At 41.8% G+C, this 26,097-nt stretch overlaps 3 protein-coding genes across 4 annotated transcripts; 1 reads left to right on the plus strand and 2 right to left on the minus strand.

Annotated features, from left to right (window-relative positions):
- The first annotated feature begins 615 nt into the window (after positions 1 to 615).
- LOC118414077 (dnaJ homolog subfamily C member 24-like) lies at positions 616 to 4,567 on the plus strand. Of its 2 annotated transcripts, XM_035817841.1 has the most exons (5): positions 616 to 920; positions 1,215 to 1,315; positions 1,620 to 1,758; positions 2,384 to 2,452; positions 3,950 to 4,567. In XM_035817841.1, the coding sequence occupies exons 1-5, from the start codon at positions 749 to 751 to the stop codon at positions 4,129 to 4,131; spliced, it is 663 nt and encodes a 220-aa protein (XP_035673734.1). In that variant the 5' UTR covers positions 616 to 748; the 3' UTR covers positions 4,132 to 4,567. The 2 variants fall into 2 exon arrangements, with proteins under 2 accessions (XP_035673734.1, XP_035673735.1); XM_035817842.1 differs by lacking the exon at positions 616 to 920 and having other exon boundaries at positions 1,078 to 1,315.
- Positions 4,272 to 11,104, minus strand: LOC118414031 (myeloperoxidase-like). Its single transcript, XM_035817772.1, has 12 exons — positions 10,955 to 11,104; positions 10,081 to 10,220; positions 9,720 to 9,849; positions 9,387 to 9,601; positions 8,897 to 9,076; positions 8,371 to 8,616; positions 7,725 to 8,147; positions 7,231 to 7,494; positions 6,803 to 6,958; positions 5,649 to 6,507; positions 5,344 to 5,504; positions 4,272 to 5,091 (listed from the first exon to the last, which is right to left on the minus strand). Exons 1-12 carry the CDS (start codon positions 11,065 to 11,067, stop codon positions 4,925 to 4,927), a joined length of 3,054 nt encoding a protein of 1,017 aa, XP_035673665.1. The 5' UTR covers positions 11,068 to 11,104; the 3' UTR covers positions 4,272 to 4,924.
- Positions 11,105 to 13,694: 2,590 nt separating this feature from the next.
- On the minus strand, positions 13,695 to 24,415 carry LOC118414049 (fatty acyl-CoA reductase 1-like). Its single transcript, XM_035817799.1, has 14 exons — positions 24,240 to 24,415; positions 20,615 to 21,094; positions 19,832 to 20,007; positions 19,288 to 19,360; positions 18,984 to 19,090; positions 18,625 to 18,802; positions 18,233 to 18,277; positions 17,956 to 18,074; positions 17,605 to 17,672; positions 17,058 to 17,139; positions 16,613 to 16,702; positions 16,300 to 16,429; positions 15,958 to 16,085; positions 13,695 to 15,681 (listed from the first exon to the last, which is right to left on the minus strand). The coding sequence occupies exons 2-14, from the start codon at positions 20,804 to 20,806 to the stop codon at positions 15,519 to 15,521; spliced, it is 1,551 nt and encodes a 516-aa protein (XP_035673692.1). The 5' UTR covers positions 20,807 to 21,094; positions 24,240 to 24,415; the 3' UTR covers positions 13,695 to 15,518.
- Positions 24,416 to 26,097: the final 1,682 nt, after the last annotated feature.

The following is a 26,097-nucleotide window of genomic DNA, read 5'->3' on the forward strand; positions in this document are numbered from 1 at the left end:
TTGTCGAATCGACAGTTAAATTAGGAAGAGGCGTCATGTTTTAGCCATACATGATGACATTTGGTGTGATTCTTTCTCCTGAAATACTCCCTCTTGCCCCCACGCGTTATTCTCACCCTACCATTTTTGGCCTTCGGGACCAAAGACTGAAAACAAACCTCCGTGCCTGGCATGCCTGCACGCAAGTGGACAAAACAACAACTGGCGACTGTTGGTTCTGACGTGACAGAAGCCACCCCTGGCTTTAGGCATGGAGAAGGCAATTTCTTAGTTCACATCTTTATTAGTGCACCGGCCACAAAGGAGGCGTTCGGCCGTGACATTGATCTTAAATCTATAGATAGTTCAAAGCTTACAATCTAGAAATAAACTAGAGATAATATTATAAATAATCATCATAATTTGCTAATACATTTGTTTCTAACCAAAAGAAACATTGGTATCGATGCTGATATAGGTCCTCTGGCATTTTAGATCATTTTAGGCCTTAGGGTGGAGTGTTATGCCCTGTAAGTTACTGGTTAGTAAATTGTAACATGATGATACATGTGCATGACGATTAACAATCACCCCTTCTGGCTTATCTTAATCCTGATCATAAAAAAAGAATTACCAATTTCATATCTTAGTTGCTCCTGAAAGCACAATATAAGTTATAATGAGCGAAACGTGCGCCAATAGCTATCAATATTATTGGAATGGTTATTGATTAATTCAATTGCTATCATCAGAAAAAGGGACCGCTGAAATGAAACTGACCAGAATCACGCGAAGCCATATTTACGTATACATTAGTTACTATATAAACGTGAGAATTGTGCGGATGGTGTTTGCCTTGCATTTAATTTCGCGAAACATGATCCTCCCTCTGGTGGAAGGATTGCGCAACTACTATAGGGATCGTACCATTCATCACACGGGTATGTCTTATGATGGTATGATGAAGAATCTTTACAAAATTAAAAGCCTCTGCCTGTACGAATATATAGAATAAGATGAAACTGCTGTTTTCGATAGATCACTACGCCAAGTTAGTGGTCCTTTATCTACTTTGCAAGATTGGATTCTAATCTTTTAGTAAAAATATTTAGTCCCCCTTATAAGTAGTCGTGTCGTCCAATATGGTGGTCCATGTGTTCTATGTTTGTGAATGTCCGTAGAGCAGCAGCTTTTGTAACCCTTTCACCTGTTTATCCGTGATATAATGGGTACAGGTTCTACAGAAACGGTCCCAGACCTATACTCTCTTCTACAAGTACAAAGGTGTGCTTCACATGACGAGCTGAAGCAGAGTTACCAACGGCTGGTTCTGAAGGTACGTGCCCCCCTCCCACCCCATATTGCAGCCAGTACTACTAGTAGGTACCCAATCTGAGTGAATTGTACTAGGTTCACCCTGTAGCCACCTCTTCCCAGTAATAGACATAATTTTCCAGTGCTAGATCGTGCTTCTTACTCTAGTACTGTTATGAAATTTTGTTCCACTGTGCAGTTGTGTTCTGCTGGTACAGTGGATTTGGACATTTAAGAATTGTAACATTAGAATTTAGAAAATATTTCTATTTGTTACTGTGATACTTTGTAGACAGGGTACTAAGATCATACATTGTTGCTTGCAGTATCATCCAGACAAGATAGCCCGGCACCAGTCTCCTGAGGATCAGGCAGCAGCACAGGACATGTTTGTGGCCGTGGACAAAGCCTGGAAGACTTTGGGTGATCCAACTCTGAGGAAGGAGTATGATGCAAAACTTAATGGTAGAGTTATTAGACATCATACCCCCTTTTCATATACTGTAATTCACTTTGTCTTCTCGGTACCAAACTTTCACGGTCTGAGAAAATTTAACTTCTCGTCGCGGCAAGTGCACATAAAAAAATTCTGTGAATTATTAGTTATCAGTAATGATAAGGTCTTGTTACAGTCGTCACTGCGAAAACCGTGAATATAACATTGAAAAAATCAGGAATTACAGTAACAGTATATTTTTGTGGTAACAGTAACAGTACTAGTAATGGTAAGATGAAATGAAATTGCTCAATGTTGAAATACTAGTATGGCCTATGAATATCAATAACAGTCCCAGGGCTAGCCTTTAAACTACCCATTGGCTAGCTATTGTTGGGAAGACCTAGCAAAGGAAAAGAGAAGGCAATGGGAGATTCTTGATTCAACAATACCAATTCCCTGTGTAGACCCTGCATGTATTTTACCTTGTAGTGTATATAACATGTTTGTATAGTGAATCTTGCAGTTCAGCCTTTTGGCTGGAGTTTCATTCAATAAACCAGTCAGTAAACCAGTCTATAGTTGACTGGTAATGGGTTGGAAGCAATCATTTATTTCAGAGGCATAATAACAGATGTAATTACATATCTACAGAGAAAACTATCAGCCAAGAGTTTCCAGTTGATGAAGAGATCACGCTAGCAGATATGGATTATGATGAAGGTAGGATACCTTTGTCAGCTAGATTTAGTTTATTTTGTTGTAATGTATACAATGTGTCCAAGTAATTGCACCTCGTTCCTACTCTGAGCTTATGTTTGATAGCCAAAATACTTCACCATTGCAGGCCACCATAACTTTCAATTCTCTTCTGTCCATTGCCCAAGTATTGCATGGCAATGGACTTGATTGCATGCTACAATGAATGCAAGTTGGTGAATTCCATCCTTTGTTTTAATACTTGCTTCCTTTGTAGGCTTTCACCAAGTTGGAAATGACCATACAATGTTAAGCCCCGGTCACAAGAATCGTACGATTGACTGCGATGGAGGTTTTATGCGCGGCATAAGCGCAGTACGTCGTAAGTCGGGGAAGAATCGGAAGCAATGGTTTAAATATATGAAGCCGTGGTCACAAGGATCGTAGTGCGTCGTACGATGAGGTCATTAGAGCGTATCTGCGTCAATCGCAGGTAAATCATAGTAAATTGGGGAGCGTCCTATGACGAAAATAGAGCTAAAATGGATTTTGAACATGTTCAAAATTTCGCTATCGTCGTAAGATTTTATTTGCCCCAAAAGCAGACTTCATTACGGCAATTTTTGTCTACTGATGAGGTTATAGATTTATGAATTGTTAGCATGTTGTGATGGTTTCAGTTTTCCCTGATATTGTCGATATTGACGAAAAGGGAAAATATATCAGTCGCAACTGCCACAATCGCAACCAGAGAACAGCGCGCCACGCACAGGTGATGCAGACAATTGTTTGATCGCTGCATGCACGCAAGTTTATAATTAGATCAAATCTCAGCTCTCGTCGGTCTTGGGTCAGTTTACCATAATCGTAATAACCATGGGGACAACTCAAACATAAAGGCAGGCTCTATGAGTCGGAAATATATATGATATAATGCTTATGATATGATTTTTGTATGATGGCATCTTTTTGTTGATAGCATATCATGATACAATCTTCGAAAGAGCCTGACACGCAGAGCCGGCAAGCAGGCCAAGATAACCATACCAGTACTCACGCTTAATTTGAACTTTTCCTTGTAATAATCTTGTTGTCATGGTCTTTTTTAATTTATTTTTAGTTAAAGATATTATAGGAAGGTATTCAACAGCTATGTCCACATTTTGTTGGTTAAAGAAGCACAAAAACGGCCAGACGGCTATACAGAAGAGACACAAGTGAAAAATCGTACGACGCTGGAAAAATTTTGAACATCATCCGATGCTCTGCGATGGCTGATTTTGCTTACGATTTAGCTGCGATCCACTGTGATCATCGTGCAATAGGCGTAATATGCCATCGCAAGGACGTCGTACGATTCTTGTGACCGGGGCTTAACTCCTAAAGGAAAGAGGGCTGGCATTTCAAAAGTTGACCTATACCTTGCCCCCTTGCCATTGTGCTGATAAGCTATGGTTCCCAAGATCTGTCTATGGAACACATCCTAATGTATGACCTGTTATCTGTCTGTGTCTATTCCAGGTGAAGGTGTGTACTCGTACCCTTGTCGCTGTGGTGATGACTACTCAGTGTGTGAGGATGAAGTAGAAGATGGGAGAGATGTTGTGATCTGTTGTAGTACCTGTAGTCTCAATGTGAGAGTACAGGGTGTGAGTAGTGCAGATGTGCAGGATGGTACACATCAACAGGAGGAAAGTAGATGACAACAAGTCACAAAGAAAATGTAACTTATATATATATTAGGGTTACACAGGAAGAAAAACACTGCATATAATATATAAGATTCTTTGCTGTTGTTTTCTTTAAGAAAAGCTCAAAAAAAGAAGATGTTGCAAAGCGCAGATAATTTGAACTTGTATTTTATTACTTTTGAAATGGCTTGATACATTCATGCAACTGGTACAATGCCACAAACAAAGAAGAAAGGTTACAGACAAATGTGCCCTTAGCAGTCAGACATTGATACACTAGAAGTCACTGGTACAATACAAGTTGGCACAATGTCCTAGTTTTCAATTTGATAAATATATGTACATGCAATCTTAGCTTAATTTAAGAACTCACAATTTTTATTTTGTATTTCACAATTGTCTAACTTCCAAATATATCTTAGCCTCTATCTACTACTACTGCTTTCTTGTCATTACTGTTTAAAATATACTCTTGAAATCTTCAAACCAGCAGCATTTACTCATTTCGGCTTAAAATACAAAAAATCATCTGTGGAGTACTTAATATGTATTTATGCACTACATCAAAATTCATGGTGCCTGATAGATTATAATGATACATAGACTATGTTTACAAAATGCATATTTCGTGTTCCACAAGTAAAACGAAAAGGTTTAACCTACTTAAAAGAAGATTTGGAATAAACAAACTTGTCTCATATGCTAAACACGTCTACAGCATTAGGATGGCAAGCAGGTACTTACTAAAGATGTCCTATGCTCACACCTGTCTGGTAGGTACTTGCTAAAGATATGGTCCGTATGCTCACACCTGCCACTTGGTCAGATCTATCTGGTGCAGAGCCGAGCACGCCACTATGTCGTTCCCAGCGCGGGGGAGTCGGAAGACGTCAGGCTGCATGTGTGTGGTGCCGTCCGTGTTGTCGCACAGAATACGGGCCAGCGTTGTGTTCTTTATCTCAGCAAGTTGATCTGATTGAAAATACAGAGAACGAAATTATGTAGCTTCGTGTAAATACATGTATAGTTATTGGAGACATAAAAAAAAATAAGCAGTATATGACTACCGCTATGGGACAGCCCTGTAAATATCTTGCTACTAGTACATGTAGATATCTTTAGGCTTCTTGTCATAGCTTTACCAGTAGGGAACAATGAATTAGGTCTAGGATAGACATTTATCTCGTAGACTAAGTAAGCAAATTATACCAGAATATGAATTACCTGTGGTGAACTGTCCGCTGTTCTCAAACCAGAAGCGGTCCCCCACCCTCAGTTCCTGGAACTGCAGGCCGATGAGACAGGCGAAGGTGGGGCCGACTACACCGCCCGGCACGGACTTCTCGGCAAGACCTCCGGCAAACAGGTCGATGTCGTCTACGTCACTGTAGAGTAAAGGACGTACAGCATGACGTTAGAAGAATAAAGGCGAATGGTGTTTTCAAAGTAATGGAAATGTGTTTAACTTAGTTGAGTGTCAAAAACACAGATGTGTGTATGCACGGAAACGATATGTAGCCACTACTCACGTGTACACACTAGACAGCCGATGTCTGGTCACCCAGTCGGGGATTTCTGCTTCCAGGTCGTCGAAGCCATGTGCCCTGGACAGGCCGCATCTCTCCCGCCAGGCGTTGTACCCGGGCAGTCCGTGGTCTCGCCCCCGCTGGATGTTCAGGGCGGCCAGGTCCAGCCCCACCGACCCGGGAGGATCCGCGAACAGGTGCTTGGTCAGATCGCTCACCATGAAACGGTCGAACAGCCCAGAAGCTTGGCTCACAAGACCACGTATGATGGAGTCGGGGCCGCCTTGGTCATTGTCGAAGATGTGGGACGGATTGAAGAAGCTCATGGCCAGCTGGATCGGGCATTTGGCGCCTGGGGCATAGTCTGGAGTCGCTCTGGTGAACTTCTCATCAACAAGACTATGGCCGAAACGGTAGGCTGCTGTGGAGAACGCGTTAGAGATGGTTGGGTTCGCGTTCTCGTCATACCCATGGTAGAAGCCATTCTCGGTTAGTGACAGGTTAAACTTGGCCATGGCATCCGGACCGAGAACGTTAGGCAGATCCTCTCCGTACACGATCTTCTGCATCAGCGCGCCAATGATTTTCCGGGTTTCCAAGAAGACGCGGTCCTCGTTCCAGAGTGGGTTGAGGGTGGAAAGCTGCCTGGCTATCCGGTTGTGCTCGCGGAGGAAGACGGTGTGCATGGACGTCAGACCTGGCTGTTCGTTCACGCGGACGTCACCTGCCTGAGAACACGTCTCCGTCCCGTCCGACTCGTGCTCAGGACACCCCATCTCAAACTCCTCCGCCATGGCACCCGGCAGCAGCTCCTTCTTCTCTGAGTCTGCAGGGTTGGGTCGGGACTTCAGCAGGCCGCGAGCTGCAGAGAGAGGAACAGGTATTTGGTTTGTTAACTCTTCATGCCGATACACTACAAATCACAGAACATGCCAAAAGTAAGCTATCAACAGTGGTGAAAACAATCTTATTGTCCTTCTGTTCAAGTAAAGAAGCCAATTTTGGGATAGAAAGGCATTAGAATAGTACACCAATATCTTTGCTTATCCTGTTCAATTACTTTTTTTCACCAAGAGGGAATTAGGTGACAACTGCAACTATGCACAGTGGGGGTATAAACAAGCATGAGTTTGCTAAGATATCGAGACGTGACTTACGAGACTTTGAGATCAGCTCGACTTGACAGATGTATCCCCGGCGCCTGCTGCAGGGCACGTCGTTCCATTTGGAGCCCGACGTCCCTGCCAGGAAGTTCACGCAGTCCTCCCGCCCCGAAATCTCAGGTTCTCCCGGCAGCCAGTTCGTGAAGGCACCTGTAGATCACAAATATTAAAACTTAGCAAAGTCATGGTACATGTATATCCTTTTTGAAGAACATGGCATAGAGAGCTATGTCTCTATTGGTTCCACAATAATTTAGATATCTACTGAGTCTCACATCATGTCTATCGCTTTACTGTCTTTACTGTGTGCGGTTTTACGCGCTGTTGGGCGTTATTTTCGCATACCAACTTACAGCGCTAGAGATAGAGATATACATTTCAAACTGGTGGACCGGACCAAATGATCTCGTGATAGTCCGTACCATCTTGAAGTATAGTCCCGTCTTCCCATCGCCATTCTCCCTCGACCTGTCTGTCGCTCAGGCCGAACCAGAAGGGGACTTCTGTAGAGACTTGGTTCTTCAGGTGCACCAGGAACGTGTTCGTGTCGTTGTCTTTGGGCGTGGCGAGGATTCCGCCATCTTCCGCACAGCTTGCCGCGGCGGAGTCGAAGTCTTTTGCCGTTTGAGTGGCCTTGAAACAGTTGCGTCTATATCTGGTGTATCCTAGAGGACACAGCCCTTGTTCTGATTGAAGGAAAAGAGAAGTGTATTAAGAGTACGTCTTAGATCTATTTCAACCGGTGTAATTTCTCTACCACGTCTTTAAAAGGGGACATTAAGATATGATGATGATCGAATTAGGTCACAGGTATCTATAAAATGTTGTAGGGAAGAAAACATTACATTGCAAAATCCGTTAACGCCGTGCTTTGTGAGGTTAATTTTTCACATACAGTGGTGACTAAGATTCATACCTTCGTACACCTGTACCTCACAAAGTGTGAGGGGCTGTCTGGCCGGCAGGAGAACTCCCACATAGCGGCCCTGGCGACCGCCACAGTCCACGGTGATAGTTTCCTGTCCCCTGGTCACTACGTGGTTACCACCACACGACGGGTTGGACGCCACGTTTGGAGAGTCGCCCACGTGAAGCTGGAAGGAGTTGAGTCGTTCCGTGCAGCAGTCCTGCCGGTTGAAGATGACGACCTCGTCGATGTAGTGTGAGCTTCCCAGGTCGACATACCACCAGTTGTTGTCAGTGTTCTCTGTGTGGGTACAGGAACTGGAGCTGTACACGGCGTTAGTGTTGCCGTCCACCGCGCGTCCAGGGACGCCACCGAACGCTACACTAGACTGTTGCGTGGCACGTCCTAAGGCAAGGTTAGGACCACGCATTTCTGGAAAAAAATAACCAAAACATTACATAACAGCAAAATTTTTATTTGCTTACCGTTCATCTAACTTGTAATCCACTGACGTTCAAACATTGCTTCTAGATTGACCCTTGTCTCAAATTCTCAATGATTGGCTCTAGTCATATGAGGACCTTTGATGTTTTTGATTCTGTGATCATGAATCACAACTGTTGATATAGGATCCATGATAAGATGACTGCCTCACCCTCGTGCTTATCCATGTCTCTAAGAACCTCCATCTCCTCCTCCGATGAGCCGTAGACGTTGGAGGCGTCTATGAAGGCGGTGATCTGGTTGATCTGCTGCCGCGGACCCATGCGGCACCCTTCGTTCGGACTGGATCGCGAGCGGGAAAACGTTATGCACGGCTCACTGGCGAAGTCCTCATCATCGGTGGGAACGGGGATGTTGAAGCAGCGGTCGTCCTGCGAGCCGCATTCGCAGACCAGACCTAGAAAAAAAGAGGAGTGTTACAACTATCATTTCAAAGTTAGACGGATGTAATTTCACTCGAATGTAAGTTCATCTGTGATGGTAATCAATATTATAATTTCAGTTATATTTCCCGAGTAGCCTCGTAATGTATAGCATATAGAATCCACGACTATTGCATTTTGAAACGGAATTCCTCAGGCAAAGCATCAATACGATTTTGGCGCATTTTATACGACTCATTTTACCACGCTGGTAATGGCTTGTCTTGGAAACTCAGGATGATAGGGGTACCTCACCTTCTTCCTGGAAGTTTGGAGTCAGCGTGATGTCGTGGTCCAGGAACTGGCCGAACTGCATGACCATGTTGGAGTTGACGGAGCTGGACTTCCTGAAGTCTTCGTGCAGGGTGGAGCTGACCAGCCTCGCGCTGGGGAGGGACGCGCCACTCCGGGCAGTCATCCGGGGCACCGTGAACCCTGGGAACACATGGTTACCACATCAGGTGCTAGGTAATGGTATTACGGCATATATCACGTACTGCAAGGCGTAACTTTAATTCTGCAAGATGTACACTTACATTTTACCATGTGTACCTACACTTTAACACGGGTGTGTTTATGTACGTATACGTTACAAAACATTTAACCGAGGACAGGTGAAAGATGGGAACCGACAATAATCATAAAGTTAATATTGATGGCAATTGCATTAATGAGGGATTGCAGAAGTGCTCATACATTGGCCCGCTATTAAAAGCTTCAAATAGTACAAACATATGGCACATACCATCGCTGTACTCTGACGGGAGCAGTCTCTTCTGGGGTTGTTCAGCACTTCCCCAAAGGGGGTGAGCTCTGTTGTTGCAACGGCCGTCTGCCGACCGGAACTCTGGGATAGCTGGTGGGTCGCAGGTGACTGGTTTCATCGATGTCACGTCACACAAACTCGTCAAGTTTGTAGATTCGATCCTCGTCAGCGCCTCAAAACTGACATTGTATTCACTGAAACACAGCGAACAACTTGTTTTAGATGCTGCAAACGTTACAGAATGTGTACAAATATTTCAGAAATAATCACATCAGTTTATCAAAAATGTTAACAACGAGAAATCTTGCTCACCTGCCCATGAAATGCTCTGCCACATTCTCCAAGACCCAGGCGCATTGGCTGAGCTCCACAGACATGGGCGTGGACCTGTGAATAGTGCCGAGTTTCAGCTGCACCGAAGTCGGTACGGGCATGTTGTCTCCTTCAATGGTAAAAAAAAATACTTGTTATTCAAAAACAAAATTGAGGTCAATTGAAAATTTTGCGGATATCTCGATAAAAAGAATGTGATATTTACATGCAGAAAATACGTATATTGCATATCATGTTTATGTCTTTTTATTATATGTAAATTCCTGTTCGCCTAAGCACGCCCACCCTCCCCTGACGCGTATACTCTGCGCTGGTTAGAATAAGAGTTTTGTTCGCTTACCACCAGAGAGGGCTTTAGTCCTTTGCTCCAACCTTTCCTTGGCCAAGTCGATCGCTTGCCGTAGTTCCTCGTCTGTTGGAATCCGCGCGACAGCCGTCCATGATATCATGGCAACTATAACCAGCAGAATCTGGGCCAAACTGGATGGAGACAACATGTTTGACATAACTTTTATTTCCGCTACCGCGTTTGAAAAATGGATTCCCTTCCACATGCACGCAAATACTTGGTCGTTGTATGCTACAGTATGAAGCAACCGAACAAGTCGGCAGACTACAGGATCAGACTACAGGATCAGACTACTGGATCAGACTACTGTACTGAGTACTGGATCCAGGACGTACAAGGCGTACGTTTGTTACATGCACAGATGAGGCATCATAATCACTTCGTTAGTTTCACCTGCGTTCACAGTCAGTGAAACAATCAGGTTAACGCTCATTTGGCTATTATTAAACTGGTTTGTTCTAATCTCACGTCGCTACCAGCTAGCAAAGCAGAAGGATTTCCATCTAGATATAAAAAAATAAAAAATTCAGGCCAAAAATGATGCACAATTGCCCATTGTACATTTCAAGTGAAATTATGGCCATCACATGCAGAATCATAGCCACACGCAAATAGTGGTCAATTTTGGAGAATAGGGCTACGTATGCCCGGTGATAAGTCTCCGTATGTCAAGAAAGAGCTACGGCGTGATCAAATCATGAGTCCAACCTGGATACAATGCCATTTAACAGTACCGTCTTTTCCCGCAAAGATAACTTTGTGTCTAAACCGTGCTGTTTATCTGTATGCGTTCAGAGCGCCGACAGCTGAACAGTTTGGATAAGGAATCACTACAAATCACAGGAAAAGGAGACGGAAGACTTACCTGGCTTTCATGATGTCCAACGAATAGCGAATCTGAAGGTAGAAGATACCGTCTTGGTGGTCTATCGTCCGATACACCTGTCTTTCTGAAGTTTTCCTGCACCGTGCCCTCATTTTATAAGCCCAGCACCCATTGTCCGATCGATAATTATCATGACGTAGGCGCTATCACGAAGACTACTTCCCCTCACCTCTGACGTCATCAACGTAGCCCAAAATGTCTCTTCGGAGAAGACGTGTATGTCCCAGAGGGCTGCAAGCATCGTTGCAGAAACTTTCCGCTTATTTACATGTATTCTATTTCCTCAAATGATGACGTCCCACGGGCTCGTGACGAACTACCAAAAATCACGCCCGCCCAGCTGATAAGAAAGTGCTATTGTTTGTTTTCAATTAGATCTGTAATTACACGATAATTGGTCTTTTATGTCACCTAACGACGCATTTATATCCAGTAATAAGGGTCTCCGCCCAAGAAATTAGCGATGTGTTGCGGGACGATCACTGCTGGTAACCGGTACCTGTGTGACCAAGGTCCAAGTTATTTCTCCAACCTAAATTCTGAGTGTAACATAGCATACAGTGGATTGCAAATCTTCTCCAGTAAAGACTGGTACAATGAAGGACGACTAGTCACCACTGCATTAGATTACTGCATTGGAGACTCGTTCTTAGAAGTAACTGTTTATTGTTCATTAAGATTTACAAAACAAAGTCGAAAGGTGACCCAATCAGGTACAGATCCTGGAACCGACGCCATGACGTAGGTGACGTCACGTGGACCCTCTCCGGTTGGAACGGAAGCTTCTAAGGTTTGTAGTGGGTTGAGATTTCGGCGTCACGTCTGAAGGTTCAGAAGAACGAAACATCATTCTGAGAAATCACTTGGATTCGAACAAGAACAAATAAGATGCGTCAATGCTACACGGCGTTGGAGATGTAGATAAAGTACAACGCATGTATTTGAGTACATTTGACATCTTTATTTGCCACGAACGCTAATTTTTTTAACTTCTTATATCTTAAACAATGTATATCAGAAGCCCCAGCAGCTATCAAGCTCTTCACAAAGCGACAGCCTGGACAGTACCTCAGGTATTTACATAACGTCCCCGATCCTAAGCACCTGATCTGACCTAGCTAGGAACAGACCTAGGGACAAACATTGTCCGACATGTACAGGTGCTTCTCGGTTACTTCGCTCTTGCCGACTCTTCGGAGACATGGAACCAACGGCAAGTCATGCATGGTAGGAACGTCATCTATATTGTGTATCTGTGTTTATGGTAGAAACAGCAGCGTACGTCACTGGACACTGCCCTCATCCCCACGTCGTGACGTCACTGTTCCTTTTCTTCCTCATGACTGACCCGAATCTATGCCATGTTTTCATGTATCCTAGCCTCCACCAGGCAGTCCTACGGGGGTACGTGGATAGTAGAATTAGGCACAAACCGGGAGTCAGTCCACGCTAAAGGTTTGAGCAAGGTTTGAGTACAACAAAAACGGATTCGGAGAGAACGTAGTAAAAGTTACTATCTCATGGGCACAAGTGTTCAGACTTGAATAAATAAGAATAACTGTACGCCCCAACTCCTGTTAGACCCTCCATACAAATAGCTCAAAGTTAGTCAAGCTAAGCCCTTGACCAGGCTGCAGTACGCTCTCATGAACCTTGGCTACTACTCGTGGTCGGCTGCTGATATCATCCGTGATTGAAATCCAAGTTTTAGAATGGTGCGCGTGCGGTCAGAAACCAATTTAGAACTTACTTTGTAACGTTAATAAGAAAACATATTTTATGCGCTTCGACTTTATATCACACTTGTCAACTGACTTTCATGATGAGCACCATATCCTAATACTCTTGGCCTCATTTCGATAGCAGAGTAGCCTGGGTACTATCCGGATATTAGTTTGCTCCTATGTTCGATTCTACTATCCGTCTGGAGACCTGCACATTCAAACCTTTTGGTGTTAACGTCGGTTAATGAGGAATGAAAACGGAACAACAGAGAAGCGAATGTCAGAGCTAGATTCGACTGTATATAGCATATAATGAACGCCGGGGCGAACTACTTTCCGGATGGTACCCAGGCTAACAGCAGAGAACATGTAGGGCATATTATCATTTTTGGTCTCATTTCTCTATTAATTGGTCTTACAACCATGTCACCCTAGGCCTACGCCTTTGACTTGTTTGAGCGGCCGGCCGCACACGATTGTGTAGAATAGTATTCTCCACGCAGAGGTACCGTGGGTCGGCCGGGTCGCAGAGATAGTAACGGCCGGGATTCTTACCCTCTCGCTCCTCTCGTGAGGGGGACGAGTCGGTGAAAATTCCGGCCACTATCCGTCACCCAACCTCTGCGCGGAGAACATAGAATAGCACAATATCCCAGACGAAATTTCAACCCGGTCTACCAACGATTCTCTTATCAATTATTACATCAATACGCAAATCTTACGTAAATGTGCCATCGTATTAGTTGACAGCACTGACGTCATTACCTATCGTTCCATTAAGGCAGCTATTGTCATATAATTCAGTGTAATTATTGTGAACTACATGTACTAGTAATTGGGGCTACTTAGGCCATTGTACTAGTAATTGGGGGTACTTAGGCCATTGTGTGGCGAAGCCTCTATAAAAAACCCTGATGGTAAATCCAAACTTTAACTAATTGTAAAACCTACAACTATGTCAGCAGAAGCACAAATGATACTCCACACAGTTATTGTACAGGAAAGGTGGAAAATTTATTAAGTGCAATTGTCATTGCAGTTTATCATATCACAAAGCAGCAAGCATCCTCAGGCAGTAGTGTGATACCCAACATTTCCAAAGCACAAGCAATTTTTATAACTGTCAAGAGTGCATGTAGTCATTATATAAAAACCCTACCTATTTTCATGTTAGAGGTTTGCACAGTGGTTGTGATGGCACAAATTTCAGCTACAAGAAAGCAAGAGGAGCTGCTGACCATTTGGCAAGTTTTAGCAGATCAAAATAAGTTGGCATGAACATTTCAAAACTTAGAAAAGACATGCCTGGATGAATTTAAAACTAAAATTTAAAACAAAAGTGTAGATGTGTTCACCATCCTCTCCCAGCTAATCATGACCAAATGGTTTATCAGACTCCATAGTACGGAAAAGTGAAAGGCACAGAAAAAAAGTAAAGGAATGTTAGATGAGGGATTCCATGATGTCATTGTGGAAAGTAAATCTGGCACATATAATTCTACAAAGAAAGCCAGAAAGAGTGCGGCCGCAGGGAAGCCCTGTGGAACATCCTCAAGGAGTATTCAGGAAAGACGGTGTTTCATGACCAACAGAGGTGTACAACCTTTCTGGATGGACAGACTGCCCATACGTCTACGGCAACAGCATAACAATATTCTTGGCAAACTGCACTGCAAAAATTGTGTTTGTCAGAAACCATCCGTCCACACTATGTACAATACATGGCTTTCTATCTTAGTCTACTGCTCTACAATGTATGTTTCCATGTTTTATAGTGAGTTGCATAGAGACTGCACCCTGGCATTATTGTAGTTCATATTGTGTTAGATACAAAAATTCATTCGAAAAGCACAAACTAACGAAAGTGTTGCACCAGCTCTTTAGCTAGATTAGGATGTTATTAGAGCACCCCCCCTCCCCACATCCTAGTGAACTGGGAAGTTCCATGTAGGACATATCCTTGTAAGTTATAGCCTTCACATAGATGGGAGAGTAGAGCTATGTTACTCCTGGCTTCGTGCTGAGGATGGACACTGTACACATGTGAAACGCTGTTGTAGAGAAATTGTTTATCTGGATCTGAGTTGGTCAACCGGTGTAACTGCCATTTGGCATAGCACACCAAAGTCAACATGGTCTTACATCATTCTGTACTTCATGCATTCTTTGGCAACCTGACATTGTATGGCTGCCACTGTATATTGTTACCTCTATGCATTATACATGTATTTTATCCTGTCTAAAATTTTCAAGTTGTCCGGTAAGTCCTACCAACCATCATATGACCAAGTAACAAGAAATTACAAAAAAAAGCTTGCTGGGGGCAAAGGTGGGAATAGCTCCAGTTAAAATGTAATGTATCATCGGCTCTGTCCATAGCGGAGACTATGCTCCCCACAAAATATTTTGAAAAAATATTTACGGCTCCTTATGAAAATGTATCAAAATCAACATAATTTTCCTCCTCAACATACCCTTTCCTAGCATAGCACAAAGTGCTCAACAAACAAACATACTCTTCAATTTGCTTTTACCCCGGTAGCTATCTGAATTAAAACATTCCGCAAAATACACTACTTGAGGTTACTCTAATACAAATGTATCACCAAACATAATTTACTGTCTGCCAATCATATTTTGTAAATTTTAGGTTAAAGGCTGTAAAAGAAAAAATTCCAACACCTATAGCCTACATGTAGTTAATAATCCCCTTCATCATGAAAGCTATAATAAAGAGAAGATATTTATATTCTCAATAGGACAATGTAAGGCAGTTGTAGTTGGCATTAACCCTTCCCAATCTGTAACTTTTGAATTCCCTAAGGACCCTGTGTGCTGGAGATGCGCAAGTACTGGAGGAACTTGAAGCAGAGGCTGACGACCAGGTGCCAGATGTTACGGGCAATCTTCGTCCGTGCGATCAACACACGCCAGAACACAACAATCAGAATGGTGTTGAATCCCCATCGGATGTTACGAAGCCTGTGGAAAATTCAAAATCATGGCTTAAAAAGAGAATTTTGCTTTTAATAAATGTCCATAGAACAAAAATTTCTAAAAATCTCCACAATACCAAAAGCACATAATGAAGGGGGAAGGGAGAGCTGCACATACATGTAAGGTCGGCAAAATGAAAGAATGGAAAACAACCATGTAAAATGAGTTGTACAAAGAAAACCTGGCTCTAACCAAGGAAACAAAATGGCCTAAATCTGATAGACGTTGATGGAAGTACAATAAATAACATGTACAGCTTACTTGTTCAGATTTGCCTTTGCTATTGGGAGCTGGTCCATGTCCTCCTTCAGTACATACTTCTTGGTGCCCAGGACATAGTTCTCCATGTAGGTTGGCCAGTGGAGGCCACGGCAGTCAAACTTGAAGATCTGCAAAGTGGTAGAAATATCATTGGTACTAAATAGGGCACAAGGATTCAATTGCTAGGATGTCTGCATTAATTTTGGCAAGCTCTCCCAACACTCTCTGTCAATACATAGTTAGAAAATAAAATGTACAATGCTGTCCCTAGTTAATATAAATGAGGGATTATAGATCCTTGTTTCTGACTGGTGATCTGATAACAATGCTGAGGTGAGGTACCTTCTTGTCTTCTTCACCCATCTTGGCCATCAGTGCATCTGCATTGTCATGGCTCCACTCCCAGTGGTGAGATGTGAAGTAGTCCAAGCTCTGTAGGGCCCTCTCTAACTTGTTATACATCTTAACAACCCTGTAACAAAGCGAAACAATTGCCCATTGTGTCATCAGGTAGTAAGATTAAGTGCTGTGACGTGCCTGGCAGCAACACACGTTTTATGGATGTGGCTTTTGTTCTTTTAATGGTTACAATAATTGGAATGTCTGACACATGACTTCCTAGCTTCCAGGCTGTGGACAAACAAATGATACTGACCTGGGTTTCTGTCCGATCATCCTGAGCCAGATATCATACAGGTAAGCCGGTCCCTTGTGGCTGACGATTTGCCAGTACTGGTACATGAAACTAGAGAAAACATGCCACAGGTTATCAAAGACTTTCCTTTCACTGAAAAGCATGGTGCTTCTATAAGAAATGGATGTCACAGGCTGAGAAGGGTTATAATGGTACCAGAGGAAGAGGGAAGTGTTTTTTTTTTCCTTCAGAATCATCTCAAGGAGATTTCTTTCCCAATACATTCTTACAAAGGAGCGTCATACTAGTACCATACGGTATTTGCGAAAATAACATCTTTCTTACAATTTGTGCCCAAAAAGGCAAAAAAATCCAGCCACTTCACACTCTCTGATATTTTGTGACTAAAAGTTGCATTTCATGACCACCTTTCTGTTATTCTACCAAAAACTACAAGCATACTGACCTGTTGCTGACAAATGCACAGTTGGGTCTCCTGAAGGGCTTATCAAGAGGGTATTTCTTGAAGTATGTTACCAGCATGCCCTCTGTGTAGAATATAACAGTTTTGATACATAAAAATTACCCATAGAGGCTCTTCATTTGACATCATTTGTGACAAGTTGGCTTACAGTGTACAGATATGTTAAACACATGCAATAATCCAATTACTGACAAGATGCCAGTGAAATATATTGACGTGAAATACAAAAACATGGCCACAACGTATAAAGTATTACTGTACAGAATGACGATGCAGTTATCTTATATCATGGCACAAACAACCATTTTGCTGTACAAGGTCCTGCACCTTTCTAATGATTAATCATAAATACAAATTTAGTGACATGGAGCTTTTCATGTGCATTGAATTTACAAACTTCAGTCCTTTTCCTGGTATATGTAACAGTATGTTATTGCTGAAGTGATACCAGTTATCAAGCAGTAATCATATGCAGGGCATTAGCATTCTTGCTGTAATACTTGACCAAGATGCATTAGACAGTACGTACCGATCTCTCCCCATCTAAACGGGTTGACACCACCTGATGTTGAGTTGTACACAGGGATGTTCTCTGGCCTGGATAACAGGGACAACAAATTATTATGCTAGGGTCCATCAGTACAAAGTTTGCTTCAGACCAAACAGACAAAAGTGAAGTAGACTGTTTCACGTTTGCTAGTTTCATAACAAGTGACTCAACTTTCATGTAGAAACCAGCAAACTTGTCCCAAGACAAGGAGTTTAAAATGTTTGGGTGCTTGATACTCATTCCAAGGGTCACTTTTCTTATAATACAAAAGAAGCAAGATGTTTTGTATTGTGTTTTAGTTGTGGTACATACAGACAGTCGGAACCTCACCTCGAGACAGCTGTGTCCCAGGCAACAGCAATCATCAGGTTGGCAGGTAAATCTACTGGTATGATATCGGCATAGGCATTGTACTCTCCCCGCATGGTCCGCAGCAAGCCCTTTCCAATCTACAGATTGTGGAAAGAAAAGGGTTAAGACAGCTAACACAGCAGAAAAAATCAACGCAAAAGTTCCAAAATAGTTTTCATACAAAATTTACCAAAGTCCTGTGTCTCTGGTATTGAACATAGACATAGGATGTAGACAGTTCAAAGAGCATACTTACTGCAACAAAAAGCCCACTGGGTCCATTGAAGTTGTCACACCAGCCCTGTACAGGAATCCCACAATATGACTATTGCCTGACATGTTCAGTCTACACTTAGACTCATTATCAATAGTTGGTAACTTAATAGAATATCGACAGACTTTAGAAGTTATATACCATTTGACATGTGTCAACTTTGTTCACCTTGTAGTACAAAGACTATTGTGTAGTAGTGGTAGTACAAGTTGTCAGCTTTCTCATCAATTTTATCAAGTATAGTTAGAATATTGTCCAACTTCAGCTAATCAAAATTTCTTCACAAATTTTCACCTTTAGATGATAGCTATAAGGTTCGCTACTATGTATACAAATGCCAAGAGCCAACCCCTCCCCTAACTTGGTACACGTACCACCAGAGGCTCTCTCCAAGAGGCACCAATGATAGAAGGCCTGACGATGGACAGTGGCAGGTCAGCTGCCTCCTGTGTCAGTAGGTACTCCGCACATGCCTTGGTGAAGGTGTAGGTGTTGGGTCTTTTGCCTATCAAGTCTGGAGTCAACTTAGTCACCATGGTGTCATCCATCCATCTGCAGAAACATAGCACGGCATTGGTGTGCGACATACAGACCCACAGCCATGGTAAAATACCACTCTGAATTCAAAGAAACTCCATGATATAACTTCACATTAGCTAAAGGGCATAGACAGCTGCATAAAGACACAATGCTCTTTATTTAAAAAAATAGAAACTACAGTCTCTTCACTTACTCCAGAGCATCAATCAGCTTCTGAGGCTGCACAGGGGGAGGGTAGATAACCTCTTCGATGTAACTCCTGTCACAGTTGGCATAAGCAGTTGAAACATGCACAAAAGCCTGTAGGAAATACAATTACTTGAGTTCTGGGCAATATCAACTTTACCAGGTAGATTTAAATCCCAACATAAAGGATTAAGAATTAGGATATTAAGTGTGCTTGAAGCATACTTGGAGATTAATCAGTATTCAGTGTTAATAAGAAAAGTTTCTAACAGTACATAAGCAAGTCAGTAACAAAAGATGTTTGTTCTAACCTGAAGGTGTTTGAGTTTGTGGCACAAGGCGATGACATACCGTGTCCCCACAACATTCAGCTGCATGGAGGGTCTGGAAGGGTGTTCCAAGATTATAACTCACTAGTAACATAAACATGTAGCACCTACAAATACCTCTTTTGATCCCATCTATGTACAAATATTATACAGATGCAACCAGTATAGGTACTATATGAATTAAAAGATGGCAAAATGTACAAAATCAAAATGCATGTACTTGTGTTCTCTTCATGTGAAGGGCCTTTCTCAAAAAGGAATATACTTGGGGCACTGAACTGGCTGTTTGGACAGGGATATTCTTGCACCCACACTTCAACTACTAGGGGAGCAGATTCTCTGACAAGCATAAATGTTACGTGTATAGTCTTGAAAATCACCTGACAGTAATCCTCATGTAATCTTCCTTCTAGAAAAAAACCCTGAATGAGTACACAGTACTGATCACAGTAGGGGTATAGAACAATGAATGTCTGGAGTAAATAAAGCAAAAAAACAAATTACAGTGATGTATTATTCGACTTACTTCAGGGGATCATCAAATCTAACTGTTGCTGCAGAGTGGAAAACGATGTGAATCTTTGACACCAGCATGTCCTCATCTGATTGGCTAATGCCTAAGGCGGGTTCACACATATCTCCGGGGATGGCGTGCAGCTTGCGGTGGAAGGTTGGCTGTTCATGACGAACTTTGTCAAAGAGCTGTAAACACACACCAAAGAGGTTAACATTTTTTTTAAACTACTAGTGCTACTATTTACTTTTAGATCATTTTTATTTTTGAAAGTACAATTTTATCATTTTTCTTCTTCTGAGAAAAGTGACATTGGCTCTCCAGCTATGAGGAGACAGACTATGCTAATATATACTTCTAATTGATGAGATTGCTGGGGATGCTGGGGATGTCTTATTACTTCTTCACCTTCCTAGTTGTTACCATATATGCTATGTAGAAAACAATATGATTTATGATAAATTATAGTTTATCATGCAAAACGAATACACAAGACAAGACCTGAGCCACAAAAACACGTCGATAATGCTGTATATTCATCTACTTTTGCAGTGGTGTTACTTTGTGGTAAAAAGGAGGTTTTGATGGAGTTATAAACTATGGTTCATCATCATATCATTCCATGCCAATAAACTCTGGTTGAAACCATTTTATACTGTTGTCTTGCATTGGAAATGTAGAGTCACAAATTTTGCAGGGTAAAACCAAACCAAGTTTCAAGATTTACAGTATCTTAACATTAAAATTTACAACCACAGATCTAGTTGGGAATAAGCCTGTTCATAGCCGACCTACCTTACACTCTACAATCTTGTTCAACCTCTCTTGGGCAGTCTGGTCTCCTCTTGGCCTGATCAACAAGTAAATTCCCTCCACTTCTGGGCAGGAACGTAGCAGCTTCTCAACAAGGACCTTCCCGAGGAATCCCGTTGCCCCGGTAACGAAAACATTCTTGTCCTTGTAAAAGTCGGCAATAGCAGATGCCATTTTGATTGTCTTAAGTTGCACTATTTCCTTCACTTGTCAGTGAAAATTTCTATATAGACTCTTCCTTAGATTTTAAATATCTATGTTTATAAAAATATTGCTTTAAGGTTATGTCTACTGCACACGATTGTCAGCAAGTTCAAGTTTCCTTTTGTCTACATAAGTATTTCACAGGTGTCCCAACAGGTGTCCTAGACGTTGTGGCAGGTGTCAACAGGTGGTCCTGCTGTGGTGAATATTTATGATGGTGGGAAGGATGCTGATGTCATCTTGTCATGGCCAGCCTATCTACAGAACAAAAACAATTGGCATAAATAATTAATGAAGGTTTACCATCTAAAGTTGGACTATCACACCATGTGTTGCCCATGTCTAGTATATATAAATGTTCCCACCTCAAGTTGACAGACATGTACTGAGTCTGAGAGTAAAAAGATGTATTGCTGAAAACTCAGTCTAACATAAATGCTATGCTTTAAAGTTTAAGTCTCACATAAATGATACATCTTCTGTAAATATAATGCTACATGTATGATTCTGGTCTGTAGAGTGAGTGGAAAGCAACATCCTCCACAGTAAATGCTTTCAGATGAATGAACAAAAAAAAAAAAACATTGTCTACAGCTGACAGGTACGGACAAATATGTACTTGCCTGACAACTTGAACTTGTGACAATATATCAACATTTATGCTGAGATTGCTGACACTATACTTGCCTCATTCCGTAGCTAATCAGCTAGCCTGGAGTTGAGTCTTATTTAGCTTTGGTCCACTCTCAATAGTCACTACCTCTATAGGTGGGGTAGCAACTGTCGGGAGTGGGCTAAAGCTAACAAGTTTGGACTCCACTACTAACCAGCGGCATAAGACTTCTAGTTCACGGTTTTTCACACTCACCGGCTTCTGTTTTTTGTTTAAACCAATACACAACATGATGTGTTTACATTAAAAATAAATGAAGGGACTATCCTGAAGATGCATGAATAAATAAAATCAATAAATGTATTGGACGAGAGAAGCAGTTTTCACTAAATCTAGCATAGGATGTAGCGGGCAATAAGAACAAAATCAAATTGCTGACAGGCTTTTGTTTTTCTGGGTCATCTTTAGTCTATATGGGGCCATGTCCACAGCTCATACATTGCTGACAGATAGACTTCAGTTCACTGTTGCCGAGAAATCAAGTCTACAAAATACCCTTAACTGCAACAATCTAAAAATCAGCAGGCATATGCATGGATTATTGTATAGGCTGTGGAGACAAAACCTACCAACCCAACCTGTTTAAACTGCTGAAAGGCAAATTCTGTCTGACCTGGTGGCCCTGTCAGGAACCTTCACCTAGGACTAACAATGTGTCTAGTGATGCAATTGCAATGGAACATTCCAGAGCATTGGATTGGAAAGACAGACATGGCATTTACACTAGCCCGTAGGTTATGCTCTACCCATAGGTTCAGGATCCAGGGTAGGGTAGGATTATCCGATAGGATATACTGGGATCAGCAAAACACTGATCATGCACAGAAATTTCGATTTCCACTTTGTTGAAGAAAATTCTCTAATTAACTTTATATTAAGTTCATGATTAACTTCAAGCAGAACAGACTTGAGTTTGAGTGACCACTGTAACTGATGAAGTTCACAAATACAAATTGTGAGTACAAGGCACAAAGGTGTGTCATTATGGGCACTCCCAGTTCAGCCTATTGTGTGACATGCTGCCATTGTATACGTGCCAAGCCAACCACAAAACCGACAGAGAAATCTGATCATGTTTGATTACTGGTATCCTGGCGATAGTGTAAATACCGCCAGTACTTGAGTTGCGTCATTCTGTGTGACCTATGTCCTTAGTGACCTGCCCTGATATATGTGTGTTACAAAATAAGAAATTATTATGATGCTCACTGCTACAACATATGCAGGAGTTTCTACATGTACATCTATTGGCAGGAAATAACACATTCTGTTGCACATACAATTGTAAATGTATAGCACACTTACAACTTGTTACATCCAGACACTGTGATTTCACCAACTTGACATGACCTCTGAATTTTTAACAAAGTTTAAGTAACTCTTTGTAGGTTCTGAAACCAATTTGTCTTTATGGTTCCTTGGCGCCATTGCATAAAGTTTTATTTTGAAAGTTTGATTGTATTTTGCCCATTCTGAGACTGTAACAATTAGGACACAGCCACACTGATTGAATATGCTGATATACTGCAAACAGATTCATTAGGTTTCATGGTAGAACATATAACAAGCCCTCTGATCATGATGATGCTGGCCTTTTCTTGCCATTATGAGTTGGTACAGTCTTGAGTCCGAATGCATTTCAGTTTACTATGTCTCACTTACTGCTTAGTCACTAGACTTTGGCCAGCCTAAAAAAATTACAAGCAAAAAAAAAAGAAGATAATCCCTACCTACCGACCCTAATTTTTTTCCTAGGCCCAAGCCTGTGAGCCCGCAGACAGGAAGGTTCTATATCAACGACTACACCTGAAGACTACCGGTATGTGCTGTTCGCATTGTTGGGGTGTCATGTTTGACTTTGAGTAAATGCTTTAGTTCAAGCATTGAATGCCTGACACCGTCCTTAGTATTTGCGTTCTAATCTTTAATTCATAGAAAATGCCTTAAATTTGCTGGGCCTTAATTTTGAAGAAGAGAGAAATGAAGAGGGTGGTTGAAACAAGGCAGTAGGCGGGCAGAAGACAAAACAAGCATTTCGTGCCTGTTTTAATTTTTCTGTTCATTGGTGAAGAGGTAGCAGTGAAAACTACAGCACATACATTAAAGCACAGCAAGATTAATAACAGGTAAGTGCAGGCTTGTTTCGTATCTCCATATCTCATTATCAAAGCTATGTCTAGATTAGTCTCACCCTCAGAATTTTATTATGATCTATTCTAGTTTGTATACTGCATATTTCAATTAATCATACATGAACATGTACAACTTTTAGAAGGTTGCTCGTAAACGTGTACAACACTACAACACAGTTTGAATACATCTGGCCTAGGTCATGACGGAAGCAAAGTAACAAAATGAGAACACCGAAAATAATTTATGGCACACATAAAATTATATGGACACGCCCTGCACATTACAGCCATGTGGGTGAGTGGGAGGGGGGCGTGCCTTATGAGCACGGTTCTGAATCTCCCCGACGGATGTACTGCTACTTCAGCACTAAAACAAAGACAGTAAGTCGCTAAATAAACCCTGTACAGATGATGAGGCAGTTACTACGTGGTCAAGGGTCGTGGTGCTCTGGCCTGTCTTACCTAACCGGCGTACCGAACCCGGGTGCGCGGTCAGCCACCGGTCTGTCTGTCAACTTCTCCTGTAGTAAAATGTACGAGAAAACGCCCCCAGAAAACTTGATTTTCGCAACTTTTTACAACATGATATCTCGCTTACCTTATTACATCTCTGTACCTGTCGGTCTTGCTGTAAAACTTTTAAGATGATACAAAATTTGGGGAAAATGCTGACCAGTTGCATGTTACACTAGCCCTGCTCCCTGCCTCTCTGTTGAAGGGAGACGGACAGATCACGTGATCCCTTCGCCCGTTATGATTGGTCCGCTCAAACGTTAGATGGGTGAAATTTGATAAAGCGGCGTCTGGCGGAAAATCTCTCAACTGCACCACAGCTTGCCATTTTATGACGTACTTGTATCTCCTACATGTATAGAGATGCATAGCAGCAAAGAATAGGTACATTAGATTTGCATGTTTAAAATTTTTGATAAGATTTTGTGATCGACTTGAATGAAATGAATGAAATTTAGCTATCACGCCAGTGAAGAACAAAGATAGTTTTAACTTTAAAAAGCAAAGTTTGACACTGAAACCTCTATGATTGCAAGGAGCTTTTATATCTGATATAAAAGCTCCTTGATGATTGAAAAGGTTTGTTGAGGGCAATGCTCCTGCAACATAATCAACTACATTGTCTATACTGTTTAATTGATCAAACTTGATTGGATTAGATAATTTTTAGTAGCAATAATACATAGTTCAATTCCCATGTACATATACATAAATTGTACCCGATACAATTGTCGCGTAATAAAATTCTTCTTCTATATTCTTATTTGGCAACCTTACATTGTACGGCCCACAACTTTGTGTATTGTAACTCTGTCCATTATATTCTGTCCCGAAAACTCCCGACACCATGCCTTTCACATTACCGATGTAAATAAAAAGTGTCTACGGCTTCTTATGAAAATGTATCAAAGCCACACACACTCTTGTTAGCATAGCACAAAGACCTTAAAAACAACAAACTCTTCCAGCTCACTCTTAGCTATCTAAATAAAAACGTAATTATGCAAAATACACTACTGGAGAATACTGTCTGTTGTCACAGCATGGTTGAAATGATATTTTGATTGATGGCTCGTACATTACAGTACAGCTTGCTTCTTCAGATCATGCTTAAGGAGGTTTTAACCTCCTTGTTCCGATGTGCTCGCTATTGGGAGCTGGTCCATGTCCTCCTTCAGTACATACTTCTCGCCTAACTGGTAGAGCGTTCGGTTCGGAATCTATACTCCCGAGTTCGGTACTCGCCGTGCCCCTGACGTTGTGTCCTTGGGAAAGGCACTTAACATGACCTTCCTCACTGCATCCAGGTGTAAAAATAGTTGAGAGGTCAACAGCATATAATGTTGTGTCTCTATATGTACGTCAACGGCATGTAACTAGAGCAGCTGGGGATGGACTTTCATTATATATTATCCATGTAACGTTATGGATTGAAATCAATACTTTCTAAGACCTATTTCAAAAAGTGAAAAAAATTTGAGAGGTATTTGCTAGATCTTTGTGTGATACCACATTTTGTCAAAATCGTTACTCGTAGAAAAACCCTTTTCTAGATCTTTTTTGTGTTATTGTCAAGAATGCGTGTAACGTTAATGGGGGTCGTTAATAGATATGAAAAAAAAACTATCTTTCATGTAAGAGGTTTGAAGGGACTGCAAGCAGGTAGAGAGTTCGAAAATCTAAAAGTTAACTTAAAGTAGTACTAGTGACATGCACGGGGATGAACTAGAACTGGTATATTAGGGAAAAATGCAGGATCACGGTGTTCACCATTTTCGGCAGCTTATTATGGTCTATTATGACTAATTGGTTCATCAGACTTCATACTAACGTTGCATGTAACAGTTAGGAATCTACGTGTCTCCTGGCTGGAAGATAGGGGACGGTAGTGACCTTTGGCAGTGGACCAAAACTAACATGGCTGGACTTCAGGCTACATCAAT

This window comes from Branchiostoma floridae, chromosome 4, assembly GCF_000003815.2.
Source record: "Branchiostoma floridae strain S238N-H82 chromosome 4, Bfl_VNyyK, whole genome shotgun sequence".
In the NCBI taxonomy this organism is placed as follows: Eukaryota; Metazoa; Chordata; class Leptocardii; order Amphioxiformes; family Branchiostomatidae; genus Branchiostoma; species Branchiostoma floridae.

What these genes read in the sequence shown, in the direction of transcription:
- LOC118414077 (XM_035817841.1), top strand. Translation starts at nt 749, where the DNA reads ATGAAACTGACCAGAATCACGCGAAGCCATATTTACGTATACATTAGT. An exon ending in ACCAACGGCTGGTTCTGAAG is followed by an intron (nt 1,316 to 1,619) that starts GTACGTGCCCCC and finishes TGTTGCTTGCAG; the next exon opens with TATCATCCAGACAAGATAGC. An exon ending in AGATATGGATTATGATGAAG is followed by an intron (nt 2,453 to 3,949) that starts GTAGGATACCTT and finishes TGTCTATTCCAG; the next exon opens with GTGAAGGTGTGTACTCGTAC.
- LOC118414031 (XM_035817772.1), bottom strand. Translation starts at nt 11,067, where the DNA reads ATGAGGGCACGGTGCAGGAAAACTTCAGAAAGACAGGTGTATCGGACG. An exon ending in CCCGTCAGAGTACAGCGATG is followed by an intron (nt 9,077 to 9,386) that starts GTATGTGCCATA and finishes ATGTGTTCCCAG; the next exon opens with GGTTCACGGTGCCCCGGATG. An exon ending in TGAGGTACAGGTGTACGAAG is followed by an intron (nt 7,495 to 7,724) that starts GTATGAATCTTA and finishes TCCTTCAATCAG; the next exon opens with AACAAGGGCTGTGTCCTCTA.
- LOC118414049 (XM_035817799.1), bottom strand. Translation starts at nt 20,806, where the DNA reads ATGGCATCTGCTATTGCCGACTTTTACAAGGACAAGAATGTTTTCGTT. An exon ending in AAGCTGATTGATGCTCTGGA is followed by an intron (nt 18,803 to 18,983) that starts GTAAGTGAAGAG and finishes ATGTTTCTGCAG; the next exon opens with ATGGATGGATGACACCATGG. An exon ending in TGTGCATTTGTCAGCAACAG is followed by an intron (nt 16,703 to 17,057) that starts GTCAGTATGCTT and finishes TGTTTTCTCTAG; the next exon opens with TTTCATGTACCAGTACTGGC.